The sequence below is a fragment of the Pterocles gutturalis genome, unplaced genomic scaffold, assembly GCF_000699245.1.
Source record: "Pterocles gutturalis isolate BGI_N339 unplaced genomic scaffold, ASM69924v1 scaffold13954, whole genome shotgun sequence".
Lineage (NCBI taxonomy): Eukaryota > Metazoa > Chordata > Aves > Pterocliformes > Pteroclidae > Pterocles > Pterocles gutturalis.
The window spans coordinates 25,860-45,424 of NW_010130871.1; the positions used below are offsets into that span (position 1 = coordinate 25,860).

At 35.4% G+C, this 19,565-nt stretch overlaps 1 protein-coding gene across 1 annotated transcript in view; it reads right to left on the bottom strand.

The window, feature by feature from the left end:
• Positions 1-19,565, bottom strand: part of PLEKHA5 (pleckstrin homology domain containing, family A member 5) — a gene marked incomplete at its 5' end in the record, with an annotated part of 58,432 nt that overhangs the window by 25,666 nt on the left and 13,201 nt on the right. Inside the window, 4 exons of the mRNA XM_010080393.1 lie at positions 2,795-2,875; positions 12,816-12,899; positions 14,484-14,952; positions 18,723-19,190. Coding sequence (XP_010078695.1) covers positions 2,795-2,875; positions 12,816-12,899; positions 14,484-14,952; positions 18,723-19,190 — 1,102 coding nt within the window. The remainder of the gene's footprint in view (positions 1-2,794; positions 2,876-12,815; positions 12,900-14,483; positions 14,953-18,722; positions 19,191-19,565) is intronic.

The window sequence follows — 19,565 nt, forward strand, 5'->3', positions numbered from 1 at the left end:
CATAACAGTTTAAAGGTACGCAGCTGCAATAATAACAACAATAATAATAACAATAGTAGTAGTAGTAGTAGTAATAGTATGCCAGGGTCAAGATCTCCCTATAATTATAGGACAAAAAAAATCAAGGCATATTTATACAATTGTATTGTATTAAGAACAATTACCTAAGCAAAGACCTGGATGTTAGCTTGTTGGACTCAGATTTTTAATTTCCACTTAAGAGGAACTGAGGATAATTCTACATTTTAAAAATCAGTATATTCTGCTTTAGAAAACAAGATTAGCACACCTCACCTAGTATTAGAGAGAAACAAAAAAAACTAAGGTAGAAATTGGGGCCAGGCTCTAAAAATTTTTCTTGTCTGTGCGTATAGAAGCACTACTTTGGCTTACACTTGTAAATTCACAGTACAGTCTGTAGAGCAGACTGATGTAAGTCAAAGTAGTTTAAATGACTGTGAAGATGTAACAAATCACAACCAAAATGTCTTATAAATAACACATTTGAAATAATACATATTTTATCTATTTTACTAAAGAACCGTTAATCATTACAAACAAACAGGAAACAAGACACCTTAATTTTTAATCAAAGACAAGCTTTTCTTGTTTTCCTTTGCTTAACTTTAAATTAGTTCAGTCATAACACTGAACTGAATAAACGGAAGCAAAGAAAGATCCTTTTCTCTACCTGCAGGAATAGTTACGGTCATCAGAAATTAGTTTATCATCTTGACAACAAAACAAATTTCAGTTGCTCACACAGAGGCTTCTCCCAATTGTTTACGTTTCTTTAAAACTGCAGAGGGAGAAAAGGACTGGTAAAACCAATTTCTTTATTTGAATGAAAAATTATACGTTGTTTAATCTTTAAATAAGTTGCCAGAATTTTAAACAGGTTACTTTTGCATTAAAATTATTTAGAAGACTATTTAGACAGTGAAATTTTAAGTGTATTTTTATCCTTTCCTGGAAGTCAGGTAATGCAGTATTTTGTATAAGAAACTTAATCCATGAATGCAGAAGGTCTTGCTATTCTCCAGTTTATGCAATACATGGGTTCTTCTGCTCAAGCCTGCCAACATATCACAAACACTCTGGCCTGAAGAGACTGCATCTCTAGTGACAAAATGTTATGCAGTCTTCATGACCTGTTAGATTCACTGTTTCTTTGACAAGAATTCAAAAAAGATCCTTCTTCAGTGTCAAATTTGAAGCAGCAGGTATGTCTACAAGGTGAAGGCAGTGCTGTGTAGCAATACCTTAGCTGACAGCATAGCTTCATTAAGATGGCATTCTGAAATTTCTTGGTATCCCTACATTATCGGGCTGACTAGCCCAGGCACAGCTATACCTCAAATGTGTCTATGTTAATACTAGAAGCTAAGCTAGGTTACTCTGTTCATTATATCTATGTTGACTTATTAGTCTTACATGCTCTATATTACAGAAAATTTATTTGTTTTTAAAAAAGTCATAACAGCTAGGCTTCTTAAAAAACAAACAAACAAACCAACCCCAACAAAACCCAGTTTCATTTAGGGGTCACGACACTTTGCTTCTCCCATTCCTCTCCCAAATAGTTCCTTCAGATTCCATGTTAAAGCTCCTCTTTGGCACACAGGACCACAAATTGGATGATCCTGAAATCAAAGTCACTCACAACCCAACTTCCTTTGGAAAGCTGAGATTTTTCTTGCAACTTTTCTGGATCATAAGCAAATCTACAATGTGGGGTTAACATGAAAATGTCAATGTGGAGAAACATGAAATTAAGCTGCAGCATTTTTTAGAAACATGGCAAAGTATTAATCACTAATAAATGACTGGTTTACATGGCAGAGCATCTCCTTTTCTTCAAACCATGCAAACTTTATATGTGATTTTGGCACACAAGGGCATAAATGCAAGTACAAAGGAACCGGTCAGACGTTCCCTTCTGACTGGCAGCCAGAATTGCACACCTCATCTGCTGCAAAATGCCATAGTCGTTTAAGAAGAACAACATCTTTGTTGCAGCTGAGGCTAGAAGCTTCTTAAACATTCCCTGCTGTGACAGGAGCTATTCAGGTAAGCCCCAGTATCCCTAAGACACTGCAGTGCCAAATGATCTGTATTGGCCATGCTCATAAGTTAATGCAGGTCTCAACTCACAGACAATATTTCCATTCACATTTCTGATTCTTCCTCCATCTTACCATTTACAACCATCACTAGACACTCTGTAAGTGTGGACGGTTAAGTCTGCTGTGACTTTATGAACAGACACTGCCTTTTGGATTTACAGTCCCCAGATCAAAGTAATTTTGATCCTTCCTTTCTTCAGTGGCTAAAGGCTTGGTAGGTGCAAACAAAAACTTGTAAATCCACTTCCTAGAACAAAACAAAATTGCCAGAAATGACCAGGTAAACACCACTCACATGCTTTTGTAGTGGTCAAAAGAAAGAAGCACCTTTGAACACTAATTGCAGAGAATCATGCTAAGACAAATGTTGGAAGCTTATTGGAAGTTTCATGAATTTACTGGACACCTGCATAAAACACCAACTAATTAAATCATCTAGACAGAAAAAGTTATTCAAAAGGATACATTTAATACTTAACAACAAAAATGCAGCAAAAGCCATGCTAACAATATTGCAGCATTTTATAAAGCATGGATGACTCGTGGTTTTCCAAAGCAAATAAGAGAAACACCAATGTTATGAATAAATCTGAGGAACAACCAAAACTGTCACTAAGGAAAATTTTCGCAGATGATAAAGCAATTTCATTCACTATCCAAGACCTTACTTGCTGGTACAGTTGCGGTCTTAGCGCCGAGTTCTCAATCATAGTGTGAACCATGGTGATTAAAGGTTCATTCTCTTTCATCTATTTCAAATCAGGAGGAGCATACAGCAAACATCAGTTTACAGCATGGCTAGATTTGAAAGACGACACTGTAAAATATAGCCTCTACTTTAATTTTTTTCTAATAATGCAGTAGATTACATTTTATCCCATGCTTTTTATATATTCCATCATTCAGTAATATTAACAACTGAAAAATTTAATAATATCAAATGTAGCAAAACTACATAAATGCTCAAAACCAATGTAATATTTATTCACCAACGCTCTCCCTTTTTTAAAATAAAAATGCTTAAAATAAAACCAGCTTTGCACAATATTGAAATGAAAAGTATTATCGGATTATGCAATAGGAACACTCAAACCTTTATCAGAAAATCTTTTGAATTATAGATTTAGTAATTCAATGTACATTAAAAAGATATAAGCATTCCTGGCCTCTGAATATTGAGGCAAGGTTTAGACTTACGTTCACGTATCAGAAAATGCCTTTATATACTGTACCAATTTATATACTTAGGAATATACTTTGAATCATTACTCATTCTATTTATCCACCCCCATACAAGGCTGTGAAACTATTTCATAACTGGTCATTTTCTACAATGATTAGTATTTACTGAAATGTGTACAAATGTCAAAACCAGATACTTTGATCATTACAGTAAAAATAGCATACTTTTAGAATTTCAGAAGAGTATGCAAGACAGACAATAGTATGGTTTTCAAAAGGAGACTTCCCTAACAGTAAGGGAAAAATTATGAAAACAGATAGCTTTCCTCTCCAAAAGAAACTGAAAAGTCACTTAATGCAAAATTTTTGTTGGAAACATTAGGACCTCTTCAGCAATGCCTGTTTCAAGTATGGTTACACAGGAAGGAAGTGTGTTTAAGAATATTTATGATCTTTCACTCTGTCTTTATGTGCATATATATGCACTCATCATGAATTTGCATGGCAAGGTTTTGTTTCACAGACTGAAATGCAACAGAAAGCCTGAATTTTTCATGCCTTTTGGAAATTCTTTCCCCTAATTATTTAGAAAAAAAAAAAAATCTGACTTGTACATTTGGAGATGTACTATTTTTTCTCATGCGAAACACATTTTTCTTGTTATATATAGAGGATGACTTTTTGTTGTTGTTGTTGTTTTTTTATATATAGTAAAGTCTGATCAGCTGATGAGTTAATCACCCCCTAAAGTGTACCTTAAGAAGGCAAAATTATGATGCTCTGTTTGTTCAAGGCAGGAAAAAAAAACAACCAAGCAACCCCTCCCATTTGCTCCATCATCGACAGTATACATAAAGAGAAAACTAGAACTGAGACAAGAAGTTGTTCTCCCTTTACATCAAAGTTTTATCCAGAGGGTGGGTGCATACCAAAAGATATCTCAATACTAAGATCAACAATAAGGTCCAAAGCCAAGCAATCAAACTACAACCAAATGAAATACCTGTAAAGGAAAAATTGCTCTGAGGCTTAAGTATTTTATTAGGAGTATACTGGTTTGGATGCATTTTTATTAAGGGGATTCCAACAGCTTCAGGCTCTTTGGCTAATTATATTTTGACAATATTTCAAATTTTTGCTTTTTGACCAATAACAGACAACGCCAGAATTAATTTCTGTGGGACTGTTCAAAGATTGTTTTCATTCAGATTAGAAAAGAAGCAAAGTAGCTTTGCTCAAAAGATGTTCTGAAATAACGTTTTGTCCTCAAGCCAGCTCCATCTTTGATTTATAAGACTTCTTACAATATTTTTACTACCATTGGTGCTTAACTGTGCTTATCTAACACTGTTTGCAAAGGCCAGTTATTTCCAGAAAAACTCCAGTTCCTTTAGTCCTTATGGAACAAAGATAAAAAACCAGATAATTGGTAAAGTAATGCCAACCAAGGAGTCTTTGTAGCAGTCAAACAGAGCAAGCTTTTTTCCCCTTTAAGAAATAACACCCAAGGCACTGCGTACTGAAGAACTGGCAAAGTACACCAGAGCAAGTCCCATGCTCTAAAAGGGGGTACCTATTTTGTGTTCTTAAAGCATCATCATGAGGCTACTCCCAAACTGAAGCTGGACACTATTCACAGTGAATAAATAGCTCAAGGAAAAATATTTGCTTGTTCATAACAGATATAAGCCTTGATTTTCTCACTTCCGAAAAAAATATTATTTTGTAAAGGACACCTTTTAGATACTATGTATAATACGAATAGTATTGCACTTATACAATCTCTCCAATTAAAGAAGTTACAAAAATCAGAATTAAGACTTTCATAAGCAAACTTAAGTGTGAACTGCCTGATGCCACACAGCAACACAGCAGTAAAACCAAATAAAATCCAGCAGTCTTGGCTTTGTCACTTTCTACTGCTAGTAAGTAACTCCTTCTCCCCAGAAGTGATGCTGCATCTTTGCTTTTATCTTTACTGAGGTAATATATAAAAGCATTCTCCCATTGGAAAAAATGAAAAAAAACCTCCTTGACATATGATCTATATAAACAGCTACATTATTTATGAGCAAGCATCTGAGTGGCTATTTTGTGTTTTAAACTGTAAAGCCAAGCTACTGACAATTTTTATCCTCCTTTTCATTTTCTTCCATGTTGGCTAACACCCCATGCAGATGATATTCCAGCATGTGCTGTTCTGGTGGCAGCGATCAGCTGGAATAGAGACTCCCTACCAGGACACTTGACTTCACTGATGATGTAATACCATATGTTATGGGTGACAAAAACTGAGCTCAGGTTGGCAGCTTCATTCATTTCCTCTCAAGTTTCTTGAAGGTAAAAGCCCTGGCTTTTTTCCCACCTTTCCTCTGGTCTTTAATCTTCTGTCCAAAAAAAAGAAGGAAGAAGCACTTTTCCCGCCTGCTTTCTTTTTATAGCAATGCTGCCTCCAGCACAGTCTTTTTTTGACCCTAGAGAGTCCCTGTCTTTTAGCCTCCTGTCTCCCTCTGGGGAGGGGAAAAGGAAAAAAAGCAGCAACAGAAAGAACAACAGTGGTGGCTGGGTCAGCTCAGTCTACACCTTTTCCAGAAAACCTGAAAAATACCAGTAAGGGTAGTATCCTATATGTTGCTAATATAGGCCATAGAATTTTAGGTTGAAACACATGATATCAGATATAATACAGGATATCTGTCAGCTCTATCCAAATCCCCTTGTACTATTCCAGCCTCCCTTAATTTGCTACCTTTTCCCAGAATGACCTTCAGCATCTCAGAAAGAGGGTGGTGAAGAGGAGAAAACAGAAGCAAAACACCAAGACAGCACGTATGTTGGCTGTGGGACCTTCACTCCTTTATTTGACAACTTCTTGTTCAAGTTCTGTTTATTTTTATGCACCCTTTGAAAACGGAAAGAAACTAAAAATGAAAGCACAAGCAGAAGTATGTGAACAACTTAATATCTAAACTATCCACATAAATAGCCATTTCAAAAAACAATTAAAAAAAAAAAGTAAATGAAATTAGTTGAGCTTCTACTGTGACAAACCAACCTGGGATATGCTGAGATTAATATGACAACATGCACGGAGAGTTTTACATAGAGAGCTTGAGCTCAGCAGAAAATGTTTTTCAGCCAAAGAAAAATTTTACCATCAACATAAAATCAAGATGCATACTAAAAGACTGGTTTGCTGGAATTCTCCGTAGTAACAGAAGGACACAAGTGGGACCTCCTGCTACGGCTTTATTTACAAATGAGGAAAAAAAAAAAAGGGTGTCTAGCTTTTATTTGAAAAAAAAAAAAAAAAGTGTTCCAACTTTTCATTACTGTTATTGTAACTACTCAGTACAAATATATTAAGGAGGCTGCTGGCTTGGATTTAATAAGACACAATAAGTGATCCCTTGAAATTTGATAATGCAGAAGACTGAGATTAGATGTGCCCTCATAACATGTCCCACATTGGCAAACAAATCATCATTGCCTAGGGTTGCTAGCTATGTCCAAAGAAGCACTTCTTAAAAGGCAAATGAGTCTCTCTCTGCCTCTCCACAAACCTTGAGCCAGCAGAGTGGTTCACAACCTCACTTTAAAAAAAAAAAAAAAAAAAAAAAAAAAAAAAGGATGCCTGAAAATCATTCTTTTGGCCATAAGACATCAAAGAAATCATATGGCTGGATACGTGTGTGTCAGCCTTTCAATCTTTTTTTCTCTCTCTGAACTCCAACAACAACAACAAAAATTCTGAAAGCATAATACAAAAATATCAAAAAGCGCAACATAAGAATTTCTAAGTATCTCAGAAGGAAACAGCAGTACAAAAAAAGAAGCATGACTTTAAAAAGGCCATGGGATATTCTTGAGTTTTGATAAGAAAGGTGTCTAACCACTAGAGAACAACTTATTGCTACCGCATAGAAGTTACCCTCCCTGCCCACAAACTTCAGTTCTGGATGAATCTTCACCTGTGCAACCTTGGTAGAAACTTAGTTATTGTTATGTACGGAACTGAATTTTTTGTGAGAGTAGAAGATAACAGGACTGGAGTTCCCCACATGCTCTAGGCAAATCAGGTTTTGATGCTATTTTCAGAGATTAAATATGAGAAGAAATAACTAATTTAAGTACAGTGGACACTTAAAATTCAAAGAGGGCAAGTGATTATGCAAGCTGGTTACAGATGCAGATAATGAGGAGGAAAAGCCTCAATTAGAGTAAAATAAACTTTTTTTTTCAACATAAAGGAAAATTGATAATGGACAAAGTAATAAAAAGATATAAATGAGATACCACTCCTACAAGCAGTAGTACTCAAAGCAAAAAAGATTCTCGGGGGATTTATTTCATACAGGTAGGTGGCAGTATTGCATTAAAACAAGAAAAAAAAACTGATCAGAAACTGGGACAAGTATTCCAACTTGCTCTTCCATGATTTTGTGATTAAGGTAATATATTTTATACTTGATAATGCTTTCCTACTGTAGGAAGTTCAGTGATTTCTTGCATCTCTGGTAGGGGCAATTATGGCACATTCGTAAGATTTAAATACTCTCCTAAAATAATATTTATAACACCACATGGCATTTCCAAATTTTATCTGATGCAAGTAAAAAGAAAATATTTTCTACCACTTTGCATGTTATACATAGGCAATTCTCTCCATTTGTTCCTGGCTATTATACTCACAAGCTTGGCTAATCAAGCAAGAGCACGGTACATATTTTTACACTTCACATGGACAGTTGTCCTTTCTTGGCAATGAATTACATCGTTGAAGACAGGATTATTCCCTCATTCCAAAACATTATGAACTGGAAATATTTGAGTTGGATAAAATATTTTGTCCTGATTTAGCAAGCAGTTTTCCCCTAGTGTTTTGGACCTCCTGCAACCCATTAAGACAAGACAGAGATTTTCAGAAATGCATGGCCGTCTAACTGAATTGGTCACCGTTCACACCATGTTTCCAAGAGATCACAGGGAAAAAAAGTGACTGGGTGAACCAAGTGTGTGCACACGTGAGTCTCTGTACACACGTGTGTTTTTTAGTAACTCACTGAAATTCTATCACAGGAACATGGAGGATCTAAAACTTCTAAGAATAGCTGGGTTTAAGCATAAGGCCTAATTTCATTATGAGAAAAAAATATTAGAAAAAGTTCTAGCAATTTTTTTTTAAACTAATGGAAACCTAGTTGCTTATATTTCTTTTAAGCACTTATGACTGTCTTTTACAAGTGCTAGCAAAAAAATTTCCCATTTAAAAACTTATCACACACAACCTGTACAGTAGTCCCATTTGATCATGTGACAAAGCCACAAGAGAGGTATGTGATACCACAATTCTTCACTTGTCAATAAATTATGTTGGTGAAGACAGAATTACACCCTCACTCTGTAAGTTATTGGAAGTTGTAAAGAAGTAAAATCTTATTCTTATATAAATCTTAAAGAAAAATTTAAGAAAAAGTAATGAGCCATGCTATGATTTGTTTAAAACATTTTTTCATGTTTGGCCTCCCTTTGACTTAATGTCCTGGAGAAATATCTAACTCTTCTTAATTCAGAAAATGAAAATTATCAGAATTACTAATTTTCTATAAATTCCATGTGTGTCATATGAGCTTGCAAATACATTACAACTTTGGTTAAAGATGATAAAATCCTACAGTTAGTGTTATTATAAAGAAAGGGATGAAGAACAGAAAAAGTAATTATTGAGTGGCTACAGTTTTCTGACAGATTTTAAATTGAGAGGTTTTTTTCCATTACATGTCAAATTTGTAATTGATTAAGATATTCTGTGCTACTTAATAAGGGCACATATTGAATATCCAACTTCATAAAAAGCACTGAAAATCCTTCTCCCCAAATATTTCCAGCTTGATAGGAGCAGGCAAAAAGCATTAAGAAATGTAAACACAGAACAAAATTGCAAATCCCACCTGATGATCCAAATATATGGCATTCCTTTGAAGGTGATGTGAAAGAATCTCATTCTAGCAGGCAGCAGTCAGGGGGAAAAAGGAAAGGGACAGAGGGTGCAGAATGCATGAAAGGAGCTTTAAAAGATGTAAACTAGACAGTCATCTTTCTGGTTTATGTAGAAATATAATGCTGCTTTTATCTGCTTTTTTTTTTTTTTTTTTTTTGGGTGAATTGTTAACAAGTTTTTATCCCGAAACAGAAGTGATGAAAGTTTGCCACGAATCAGATTACGAACTACATTACGTTTTGGTTTTACATATAAAATACAGTAAGGTCATGTAAATGTCTATTACACAGAGAACTATAAACCCTTTGATAAATCTGTGGCTTAAACATGTCCTGATTTTTGTACACAGATTACAAATAAGACTGCATCTGACGTGAGGCAGTAAAACCAATAAATTAATCTCATGATCTATCATTACTAATTTTGTTTACAACACCAATAGGTTAAAAAACTTTAACTTTAAACTTAATCTTAAAAACCTTAAACTTTGAACTTAAAATATTCCTATGTAATTTTAACTCGGCTAATTTCAAAAAACTATAAGTAAAACCTCAAAGGGTTAATAGCAGAACATCACATTCACAAAGAATCAGTGTTACTCTATTCTACTGCCATAGTAGTCAGAAGATTTTGCAGTAACGGTACAATGCAAACTTTTAATTAATGAATGACTACAAGTTAGTGAGAATGGTACATGACACACATTGCTTTATAGCTGACCTTTGGGCTGCTGGCCTCAAGTTTTAGTTGCATGAGCTGTGCTAGTGTGTGCTCCCGGATACTACTCAGTTCAGCTTGCTGCCGTCTCAGCTTTATTAGCAGCAGCGTGAGCTCCTCTGGCTGAAGGAGTGCAGTGTGAGAAGCCAAAGAGTAGAAAAAAGGTTAATTGGTATCCTAAACAACACTTAGATACTAAGAACCCTTATTTTAATTTTCTTACAAAAAACTTTCTATCGTGATACAGCAAAAGATACACCATTTTCCCCAAACTGACCACCTTCAAATATACAATGTAGGGTTAAGTTTTAACTACTCAAAACACCATAATAATGTAACATTCTCTATAAAGGACAAAAAAGTGAGGATATTGCAGCAGAAAGTCTACAGCCCCCAAACTTTTTCTAGACATGCATATCAAATTGAATATATTGACTTAAGTGAAGGGGGAAAGAATTCCAGCCCCTAGGATAGCATTATCTGTACATGGACAGCCATTTGAGCTTGGTGAAAGAATGAGAAAGTTCCCTCAAGAAAATTTAGTTTCTAAAATATTTCCTCAGATGTATGTGTCCACAATCAGAGCAAATAAAAAAAAACATAACAACTGACATACATCAGAAGGAATCATCTTTCACAAAATAAAACTGCACAAGCATGACAAAAATAATTTCTTGTCCCACCTTTTTTTCTTTTGTGATTAAGATGTACAATACACCCTTAGGAAGGGATAAAGAAGAGTATCTAAAACCAAGGATTCTATATATAATGGAAACACAGTCACACTCAAATGGGTATCTGTCAGGTAATTCCACACAGATCAGTTTAGGTCAGTTTGGGAAACTCTACCCCAACCATTCCTGGGAACCACTTCTATCAGCAATTCTTCAAAGGAAACAGAACACTTAACATCACAAGTATTTTTGTTATGTTCCTGTTTGCTTCTGTTTCTTACACTTCTCCAGAAGTCAGTTTCATTAGGTGTTAAATATTCATCCAGCATTTTGATTTTGTCACAAATTCTGTGAATTAAAAAACCCACCAAATCTGAACACAAAAAAAAACCCCTAAAACCCCGCTTGCTCTCTCCCACAGTAACAGAATTTTCCCAAGGCAAAGAAGTAAAGAAACAAGCTCCAGAGAACCAAATTTTAAATTAGTGAAAAACTAATACTAGTTTCTTAGAATAAAGAAGAAAAAATGTCAGAACAAGTGTGGCGCTGGCACCGTTGCGAGCTCGTACCAACGTAGCCCACAAGAGGGAGCAAGGGATTTCCACATAGCTTCAGTTGTCAAAACCATGTGCTTTGAGGGAAAACCAACACCAAAGCCAAATTATCTGATGGCCAATCTTGCTCTTATGGTACTCTTTCAGTACCTGGATTTAAAATACTTATGTTCAGAAAGTAAGCATCAGAATCTAGACTGCTATACAAAACATTTTCAAGTTCTCTCCAAAACTCGGTGACAATGCTTTCAGTCTGAAAATTAATATAATTTCAAAACACAAGAAAACTTATTTTTATAAATAAGAGATTTGGCAGTAACATCTCCAAACAAAAGGAACAGTGAATCACTTTTTCAAGATCAAAACTTTTCTCAGTATGTTCTGCAAAAGCCCAGTTTTAGTGCATTAGGAATAAACTACATAATGGCACTTAAATCCAATGTTTGCAAGCAAACTTTTCCATAGCAGAAGCCATCAAATAGTAATTCCTACTTCTCCGTAGACATTTGTAATGTTGCAAACATTTTTGACATCCCTGTAAGTGCTGTGCTTTTGATACAGCTCTTGGGACCCTTGCAACAACGACGACACAGAATTTTGTTTAAAGAGCTACCTACAGGTTTTCTCCTCTGGCCCCTACAACACATGTGCTGTGGGCAGAACTTCTGGTTTCCACAGGCAGAAGCTTGGACCTCCTTGCCCCCTACCCCACTCATGGGCCCAGCTCCAGCAGCAGAGCCCAGGAGAGCTGATGGAGCCACAAACCCAAAGAAATATCTGCAGAAGACAAGGCGCAGAGATAAGGCGCCAGCTGCCAAAGGCCAACCCGTAAGTTGCTGAAGGTGCCAGGGAATCATGCTGGGAAGTGAAAGAAACAGGGGTCAAGGCAGTGGAGGATTGACTGGAAAGCTGTTGCCCACAGTACGATTCAAAATCTGTATTCACGATGCCTAACTATCTGGGACAGTAATTTCAGATGGACAGAGAAAGATCACAGAAACAAGACAAAAACTGGTAAATGAATGCAGTAAATTTAGGATGATTTCTTAGCTTTTGGCTAAGAGTCATGTTTCAATTAGGAAGGTGGACAGTATTCACCAGTATTACTTTGATGAAATACCTTTGATGAGGGTTTCAACTCTATCATAGAAAAATGAGAGGTGTCAGAAAGGACATCATTTCACCAAATGCAATTTTAGTATCCTTAAGATTTCCAAAAAAGGTAAACATTATTTCTAGGATTTTCTGAATACTTAATGGAGAGATAAGTGTTCTGGGATGTATTCTACCCTTTCCCAGAGATTTCTGCAATGTATCAAAGATGATTAAAAAATAATATCTGTATTTCTCAAAGAAAATCTGGAGTCAACAGCTACGTAATGTTCTCAGAATTCACTGTAACCAGAGTAATTCTTTATTTGCTTTAAAAATCCCTCATAATTGAAATGAAGTCTACATTTAATGCAAGATTTGAATAGAATAAGACTTCAGTGTTGCCTCTTCATACTTCAAGAATTATTCTTAAGAAAAAACTCATGTACCAAATAAAAATCCAACTCACTGTTTTGCCTTGGAGGCTCTGAGGAGTAACAGGCTGTAAACTCAGACCTGCTGGCATTGACCTTCTGTCGGGCACAAAGACATGCTGTACAAAACCAAAATAGCACAGTATGATCCATAGTTGTCTAAAGACTCAAACAACTATTAAATGCTAAAAAAAATAGTTAAGCCAACTTCATGTTCATGACAAATTTGCTATGATTTGTGCCAGCTTTGGCCAGTCACGCTCCCTGCTGATCTGCCATCTAGGACACTTGAGTAGGCTACCTCTAACTTCTAGAAGTAACCCAGCTTTCATCGTTCATTTAATTAACAGTCCTCCCTCACAGCTGTTGCCCTAATCATAGCCCATGTAAACAACAACAATTTTAGTTTTTCACCCATCACTGAAAGCTGTTTAAAAACCTAAGGCGTCAATATAGATGGAGTTCAAATACTAAATTTACCCCATGGATTTCAGTCTTCTAATTACCCACCTCTTAAAAACAGGTTTGCGTTTCCAAGTTAATGGGAAAAGCTATCTGTGTAACTAAAAAAGCACAAACCAACTAGCACGAAAAACCAGAGGTAAATAAGAATCTTACATAAAAGATGCTAAATATGAAACGAAATACTAGCATAAAGTGGTCCACAAGGAAAAAAAATAAGAGAAAGCAAAACATGTCTGAAAAGACAAGTAAGCACATGCTTGGCAGCACTGACTCTAGTGGTATTTCTCAGATTTGTGAGAAGCACTGATTATAAAATTTTCAGTGCAGTTGAGACAAACATGTCAAAGTAAAGTAACTCCTTAGTTGATAAGGACCTAAGCACTTTCCAAAAAGAAGACTTAGTAAACAACTGGAAGATGTTTAAACTGCTTTAAGACGTCATTAGATATTTTTTCCTGCATTAAGAGACATAAAGACATGTGAGATAAAGATCTCACTAAAAGGTTCAGGAACATTTTACAAAAAACTCTAGTTTTACATTCAACTTAAAGAATATTTTTTTATGTAGTTTCCATTCTGTTAAAAATATGCATAACACATGCATGATGGATATATCAGAGGTATACACAGCACCCAGGTTTAAAATTCTTTATCTTTCTCTTTCACTGATGAAGACTAGCAACGTTACGCCAGTCAGATGCTAAGGTCGTGTGCAAATAGACTGATCTTTTTAGTAATCTCCCTAGTAACTCAAAGGCATCAAAAGAAATGACTACCCTCAGCTTTCTGCAGGATCTGAAGGCAGCCAAACTTGTGTCTGAAGAACAGAAAACAGCATGTGGGAAGAAATCTGTGATTTTCAGTCATCTTAGAGTTCCAGCTAAAAAAGCTAGAAGGGAGAAAGGCGTCTGTACATACAACAAACTATTCTGAATAATTCTACTATTGACTCCTTTTCTTTCCTTTAGAGAAACCTAGTATCATGGACAGCAACAAGTTTTGACCTAGTGGATTAGAAAAATTATCTTTTCACAACCTTTAGGTTTTAAAATGCTTTTTAAAATCAAACCTTTCTCCATAAAAACATTTATGTAATTTAATCTTCATTATAATAATACAATAATATCTTCATTATAATAATCAAATATACTACAGAGCAACTTGAGTTTTACAGTAATGGTATACCTACTAAAAATCCTTGTAAATAAGGTTTTTAACTATTAAAATAAGTATTTTACCTTAGTATGATGTGTCCTGTGTCTGCGATCAATAGTTACATCTCCCCTTTGCACTGGTGAAGACACTTCTGATCGGTATGTCCGCTGTGGGGAATATCCTTGGAAGCCACCAATTGAACCATGAGAAGGTGAGGTGGGAATTGAATGCATCGTCTGATCAGAAATATTCATCATAGTTTTTGGGCTGCTTAAAGTACTATGTCTAGTAAGAGTTGTTTGCTTATTGTAAAACTGACGTTGTTGCCACTCATAGAGCTGCCACATTGTGTCATCCCGCATCGACCTCCGTTTTTCTTCGGCCGTTACTGATCCTATGGCTCTGTCATAAGCCGATGGTGTTACGCTGCAGAGGCTCTCTGGCCGTGCTTTGCTGTTTCTTGGCAGTGTTCTGTAGCCTTCTGGGTACCGGGGTAAAACTTGAGGTCGATGGCTTGGCATGTTTCTTGGTAATGTCTGATATGAGATTATGCTGAAACATAAATTTTCTTTTTATTAGTGGACAGCATTAATAATATGGCAACATAAAGTTTTCCAATAAGTTATGTTTGTCTAGCTGTTACCTTTTTTTTTTTTAATACTGCTAGTGTAATTTTAAAAATACACAAGAAAATCAAGACAATTAAAGAATCAACTATACTGATTGAATGTACTGCAGCGGCCAAAATGGGATCCTCTCTCTGATTAACTGCTCAATTATATAATTACTATTTAATCTTTTTACCTGTTTAACAGTCTAGTAGTGTCAATTTTAGATCAAATCTTGTAACTTCTCTATATGCTGGATAGGTCAAAGTTTTGAAAGCTTAGAAGTTCTATACTGTTTCCACATAAGCTCATCTTAAACACTCTCATTTTCAAAAGTGAAAACTCTCCCATTGTTTCCCCTAAGAAAATCTTGAGCAGTTACTATGGACATAAAAAATATGTGAATTTTTAACACAGAAAATGGAAATATAGGAATAATTATCTAGTGAAATTACATTTTTGCAGTTGTCAATGATAAACCATTCCATATCAGCTATTCAAGTGAAAAAATAGCAAAAATCTTTGTTTGATGATAACAGTTTATTGCTTTTCAACTCAGATATTAATTCAAAGCCTTATTCTTTAATTTGTTGGCACATTAAGAATCTGGAGAGCTACAATCATTTAGCAACTTTTAGGATTAGTTGAAATGCAAAATTTTCCATACTGAGTATTGAAGCATGTCTGAGTATGACAAAGCATTTCTTGTTTTTTTCAGAGGACAAAATCTAGGTCATAAACATTGATTCATTCAACCCTTATCTAAAATTCAGATGAGCACCTCTTAAAGCCTTTTACTGCTTATCACATCTATGATATATGCTTGCCCAGAGACAACAAAACCGATCTCAAATTGGACATGACTCAGCCGTGAGAGGGCAGCAGCTTCTAGCTACACCCCAGACTAATTCAAACTAAAATCCCTGCCATCACGAGGCACCAGAATCTGAGGACACTTTTGAATTACTTCAGTGCCACAGAAACATTAAAGAAATTATGTAGGGTAAACGGCAAAGTAAACCAGCATTATGTATGTTAGATCCTTATGAAGTAACCATGAAGGAAATTGATGATGGTAAAACCCACTTTTCATTGAAAACAGTTAAGCTGAGTATTTATGATCACCTTTAACATTTTGGAGATTAAAACTGCTATAAAGAGCTTTACATACAAAATCTGTTGCAGTTCCTGAAACTTTCCAAGAATTAATGAAGTATTATCCCTACTATTTAGACTGGACAGTTTTCCATTCTCATTAAAAAAAAAAAAAAAAAAGGGAAACGAATTCTAAATCCTACTCTGTTGCCACAGAATCTGCTTAAATACCTCTCAGTTTCTTCATATATCATTGATGATAAGGGCTTCTCTCCACCTCCATATTTAAAAAAACCCAAACAACAAGGACACTGCTGAGTTCAGTTTCTAACTTTGAAAATGTTATTTTGGTTATTCACAAAGGGGTACAGCAAAGCCTGATACTTTCATGAAGAGATCCAGCAGCTGGAGATCTCTCTCACTGAAGCTTCTCTCCCATCTTATTAATTAAATGGGCACTGTAATCCTGTTGGCTCCTTTAAATATCCTGGACAACTTAAAAGAAAAGCTGCCTGAAGTTCTTAATACATAAAGATAGCAGCTTAAAGTCTGCATGCAATTACATATATTCTAGAACATTTGAAGGCAACATATCCATCTTCTATCGGTAAACCATGAAAACAGTAAAAAGCCCAATCACCTCAATATTAAGCCTTGATTTACATAATTTGATAAAATCAAAACAGATTCCCCAATGTCCTGTTAATAACTTGCAAAAATGTAATTGTAGTCAAATCCAAAAAACAACTCCAGACAGTATCGCAGCTTATAGCTGCTTTGCACACAAGGGGAGACTGCTGTAGCCAGTCAAGCAGCCCTCACGCACACTGTGAGGTTGCAGAATACTTCTGCAACTGTGATCATAAATAGCTCCCCACAAATGTTCCCATAGGAAAAAAAGGCTTCCACATGAGCTTACAGTCTCCTTATAGACACCTTTAGAGGTTGCTTCCAGGTTCACTGTTGGGTAGCAATAGTGGTTCTGGTATCCAAGTTGGAATATCTGGGAAAACGACTTTGCTGCTAAACCTTTAGGGGCTCAGTTCTGCAATGCTATGAATGAACACATTGCTGATTTCAGACCCTCAATTCTACTTAGACTTCTGTCTCCAGACAGAAACTGGCAATTTGAACAAAAATTAAATTTAAAATTTAAATGAAAGCACATTCTGAAGACATCACTATACACGAGAAATTTGGATCATTATTCAAGGCCATTTCCACACAAAGCAAAAAAAGACAGGTCAAGGCCAATCCATTTTCCGTTTGCTACTATTACGTAGAACTGCATTTGAAAGCATGCCCTTTGTGCTATCAGTGCCATCCTTATTTAAGCAACAAGTGTTGCTTACAGTTGGAATAGTCAAGAATAAAATATTGTTAATTAGTAACATTGTTAACAGTACTTCCCTCTATTTGATTCCCACAATGAAATCAGTTTTAGGGCTTTTATACTTGCTTGCAACTGAAAAATGGCACAGCTATTCAAATTTCTACTGTTCGGCTGCAAGTTTTACAGGCCAATTTAAAAAATCTAATTGCATCAAACAGCCTTCTGAGTTCTCATTACTCAAGCATGCACAATAAAATAAATGGCAGGGTGTGCAAGTTGCTCTCTGTACCGTAAGTTCAAACTTGATCAAGCCTCTTATGTTGAATACTTCATGAAACACCACATTAACACATCCTAATTATATTTAATGAAGGACTAAAGGCAAGGAGGAAATGTTCAACCAATTTTGGCAAGTGTAAGGGAAACTATTTTTTTTGCAAAAACTGAGAAGCCCCCAGTGCCCATATTTTGAAATTTGTGGAAAATACATTTTCTGAATTTGGTTCTGTCTTAAGCTCTTCTCTGCCATCCATCTATACACAAACTCCCTAATTTCCAACTCTTCAAAATATCTCCATTGATAGCATCTCCAGTTCTTCCTATCTAACGTAATAATAAAAGATTTTATATTTTACTGCTAGAGCTGCTTGTCTGTAAGCCAGCCTGGAAGCAGCACTTCTGTCACACAGACAAATTGCTATCAGCACAAGAATCAATATTGACAGTCATTCACACACAATTTTAAAGCTTCATGAATAAGCACTGGAACTCAATATTAGAACTGGGAGATGTTTAATTTCATAAGAAGAGAAGCTTTAAGCATCAAGTTAGTTAGATTTCTATGATTTACTCTTAGGTAAAGCTTCTCTCTTTCTTCTTTTATTAAAGCTTGTTTAAAGCTTAAAAGCTCCCTGGAATATTTTTGAATAATTTTAAATAAAATACTATTACAAGAATTTGTGAAGAACAGATTTTAAGAGGAAAAATAATTGTTATGATTGATAACACTCCTCCTTGTTCGGATAGAGAAATTTCTAACACCCAAAAAGCGTTTCTGGCCATTTTTAAGTTACTAATATAGTTTAATTTATAAATAATCACACAAATGTTAATAAAAATGAAACTTTAATAAATCTGTTCTGAGTAGTCATCCAGGTACATCTTACAGAAAACAATTAATTATATCTTCATGTAATATTGACCAAAAATTTAAAGATTCTAACAAGGAAATAAGTCTAAGTATTATTTGCTAGAGCACCTAGGAAAAAAAATTACATAGTACTTACCCTCTTGTTTCCTCTTCTTGTCCTTTTCCTCTTTGTATTTTAATCCACTGTTCCAACTGCAGCATTGAATTAGTTCTCTGCATAACTCTTTCAGACTCCATATGTGACTGAACCGCATTGTGCTGACCTCCAGCTCCAGCATCTGCCAGGACAACACCAACAGCTTTATTTTCAGACCCATTTAAATGAACTGGTCTGAAGTGTCCAGCCTGAATCGTGGTTATGGGTAAAGTCCTGTATTCAGATCCCAAAGGATTTAGCTTTACGCTGTTTATTTTTGTTAATGGTTTATCTTGCCCAACTTTCTGGAATCCATATTTTTCAGCTTCCAAAGCTTTCTTCTCCTCATTTTTGTTCACTTCTTTGTTTTTCTGGTTATTTTGTGCCTCTGGCTTAATTAGCACCCGATGGTTTGAAATATTATTTGTCTCTCGAGGTGGTGTATTTTCAGTGGTTAACTTCTCTGCTCTGGAAAGAAATATATGACAAGCTATAATAACAACAAAACATTCATTAAGAAATAACAATACAAAATGAAAAGTTAATTTATTTCAGATAATCCCTGTCCAGATATTTGACACCACTATCTTGTATTTGACAGAAAAATCCAGGACATATTTTCATAATTATCAAGGACAGGCCGGCTTTTTTGTTGTTACTGTTTTGGGTTTCTGCATTTGTTTGTTTGTTTTGGGGTTTTTTTTGTGGTGGTATTTTTTTGGTTGGTTGGTTGGTTTTGTGTTTTTTTGATTCACAAGTGTGAATGTTTCTTAGAATCATAGAATGGTTAGGGTTGGAAAGGACCTTAAAGATCATCGAGTTCCAACCCCCCTGCCATGGGCA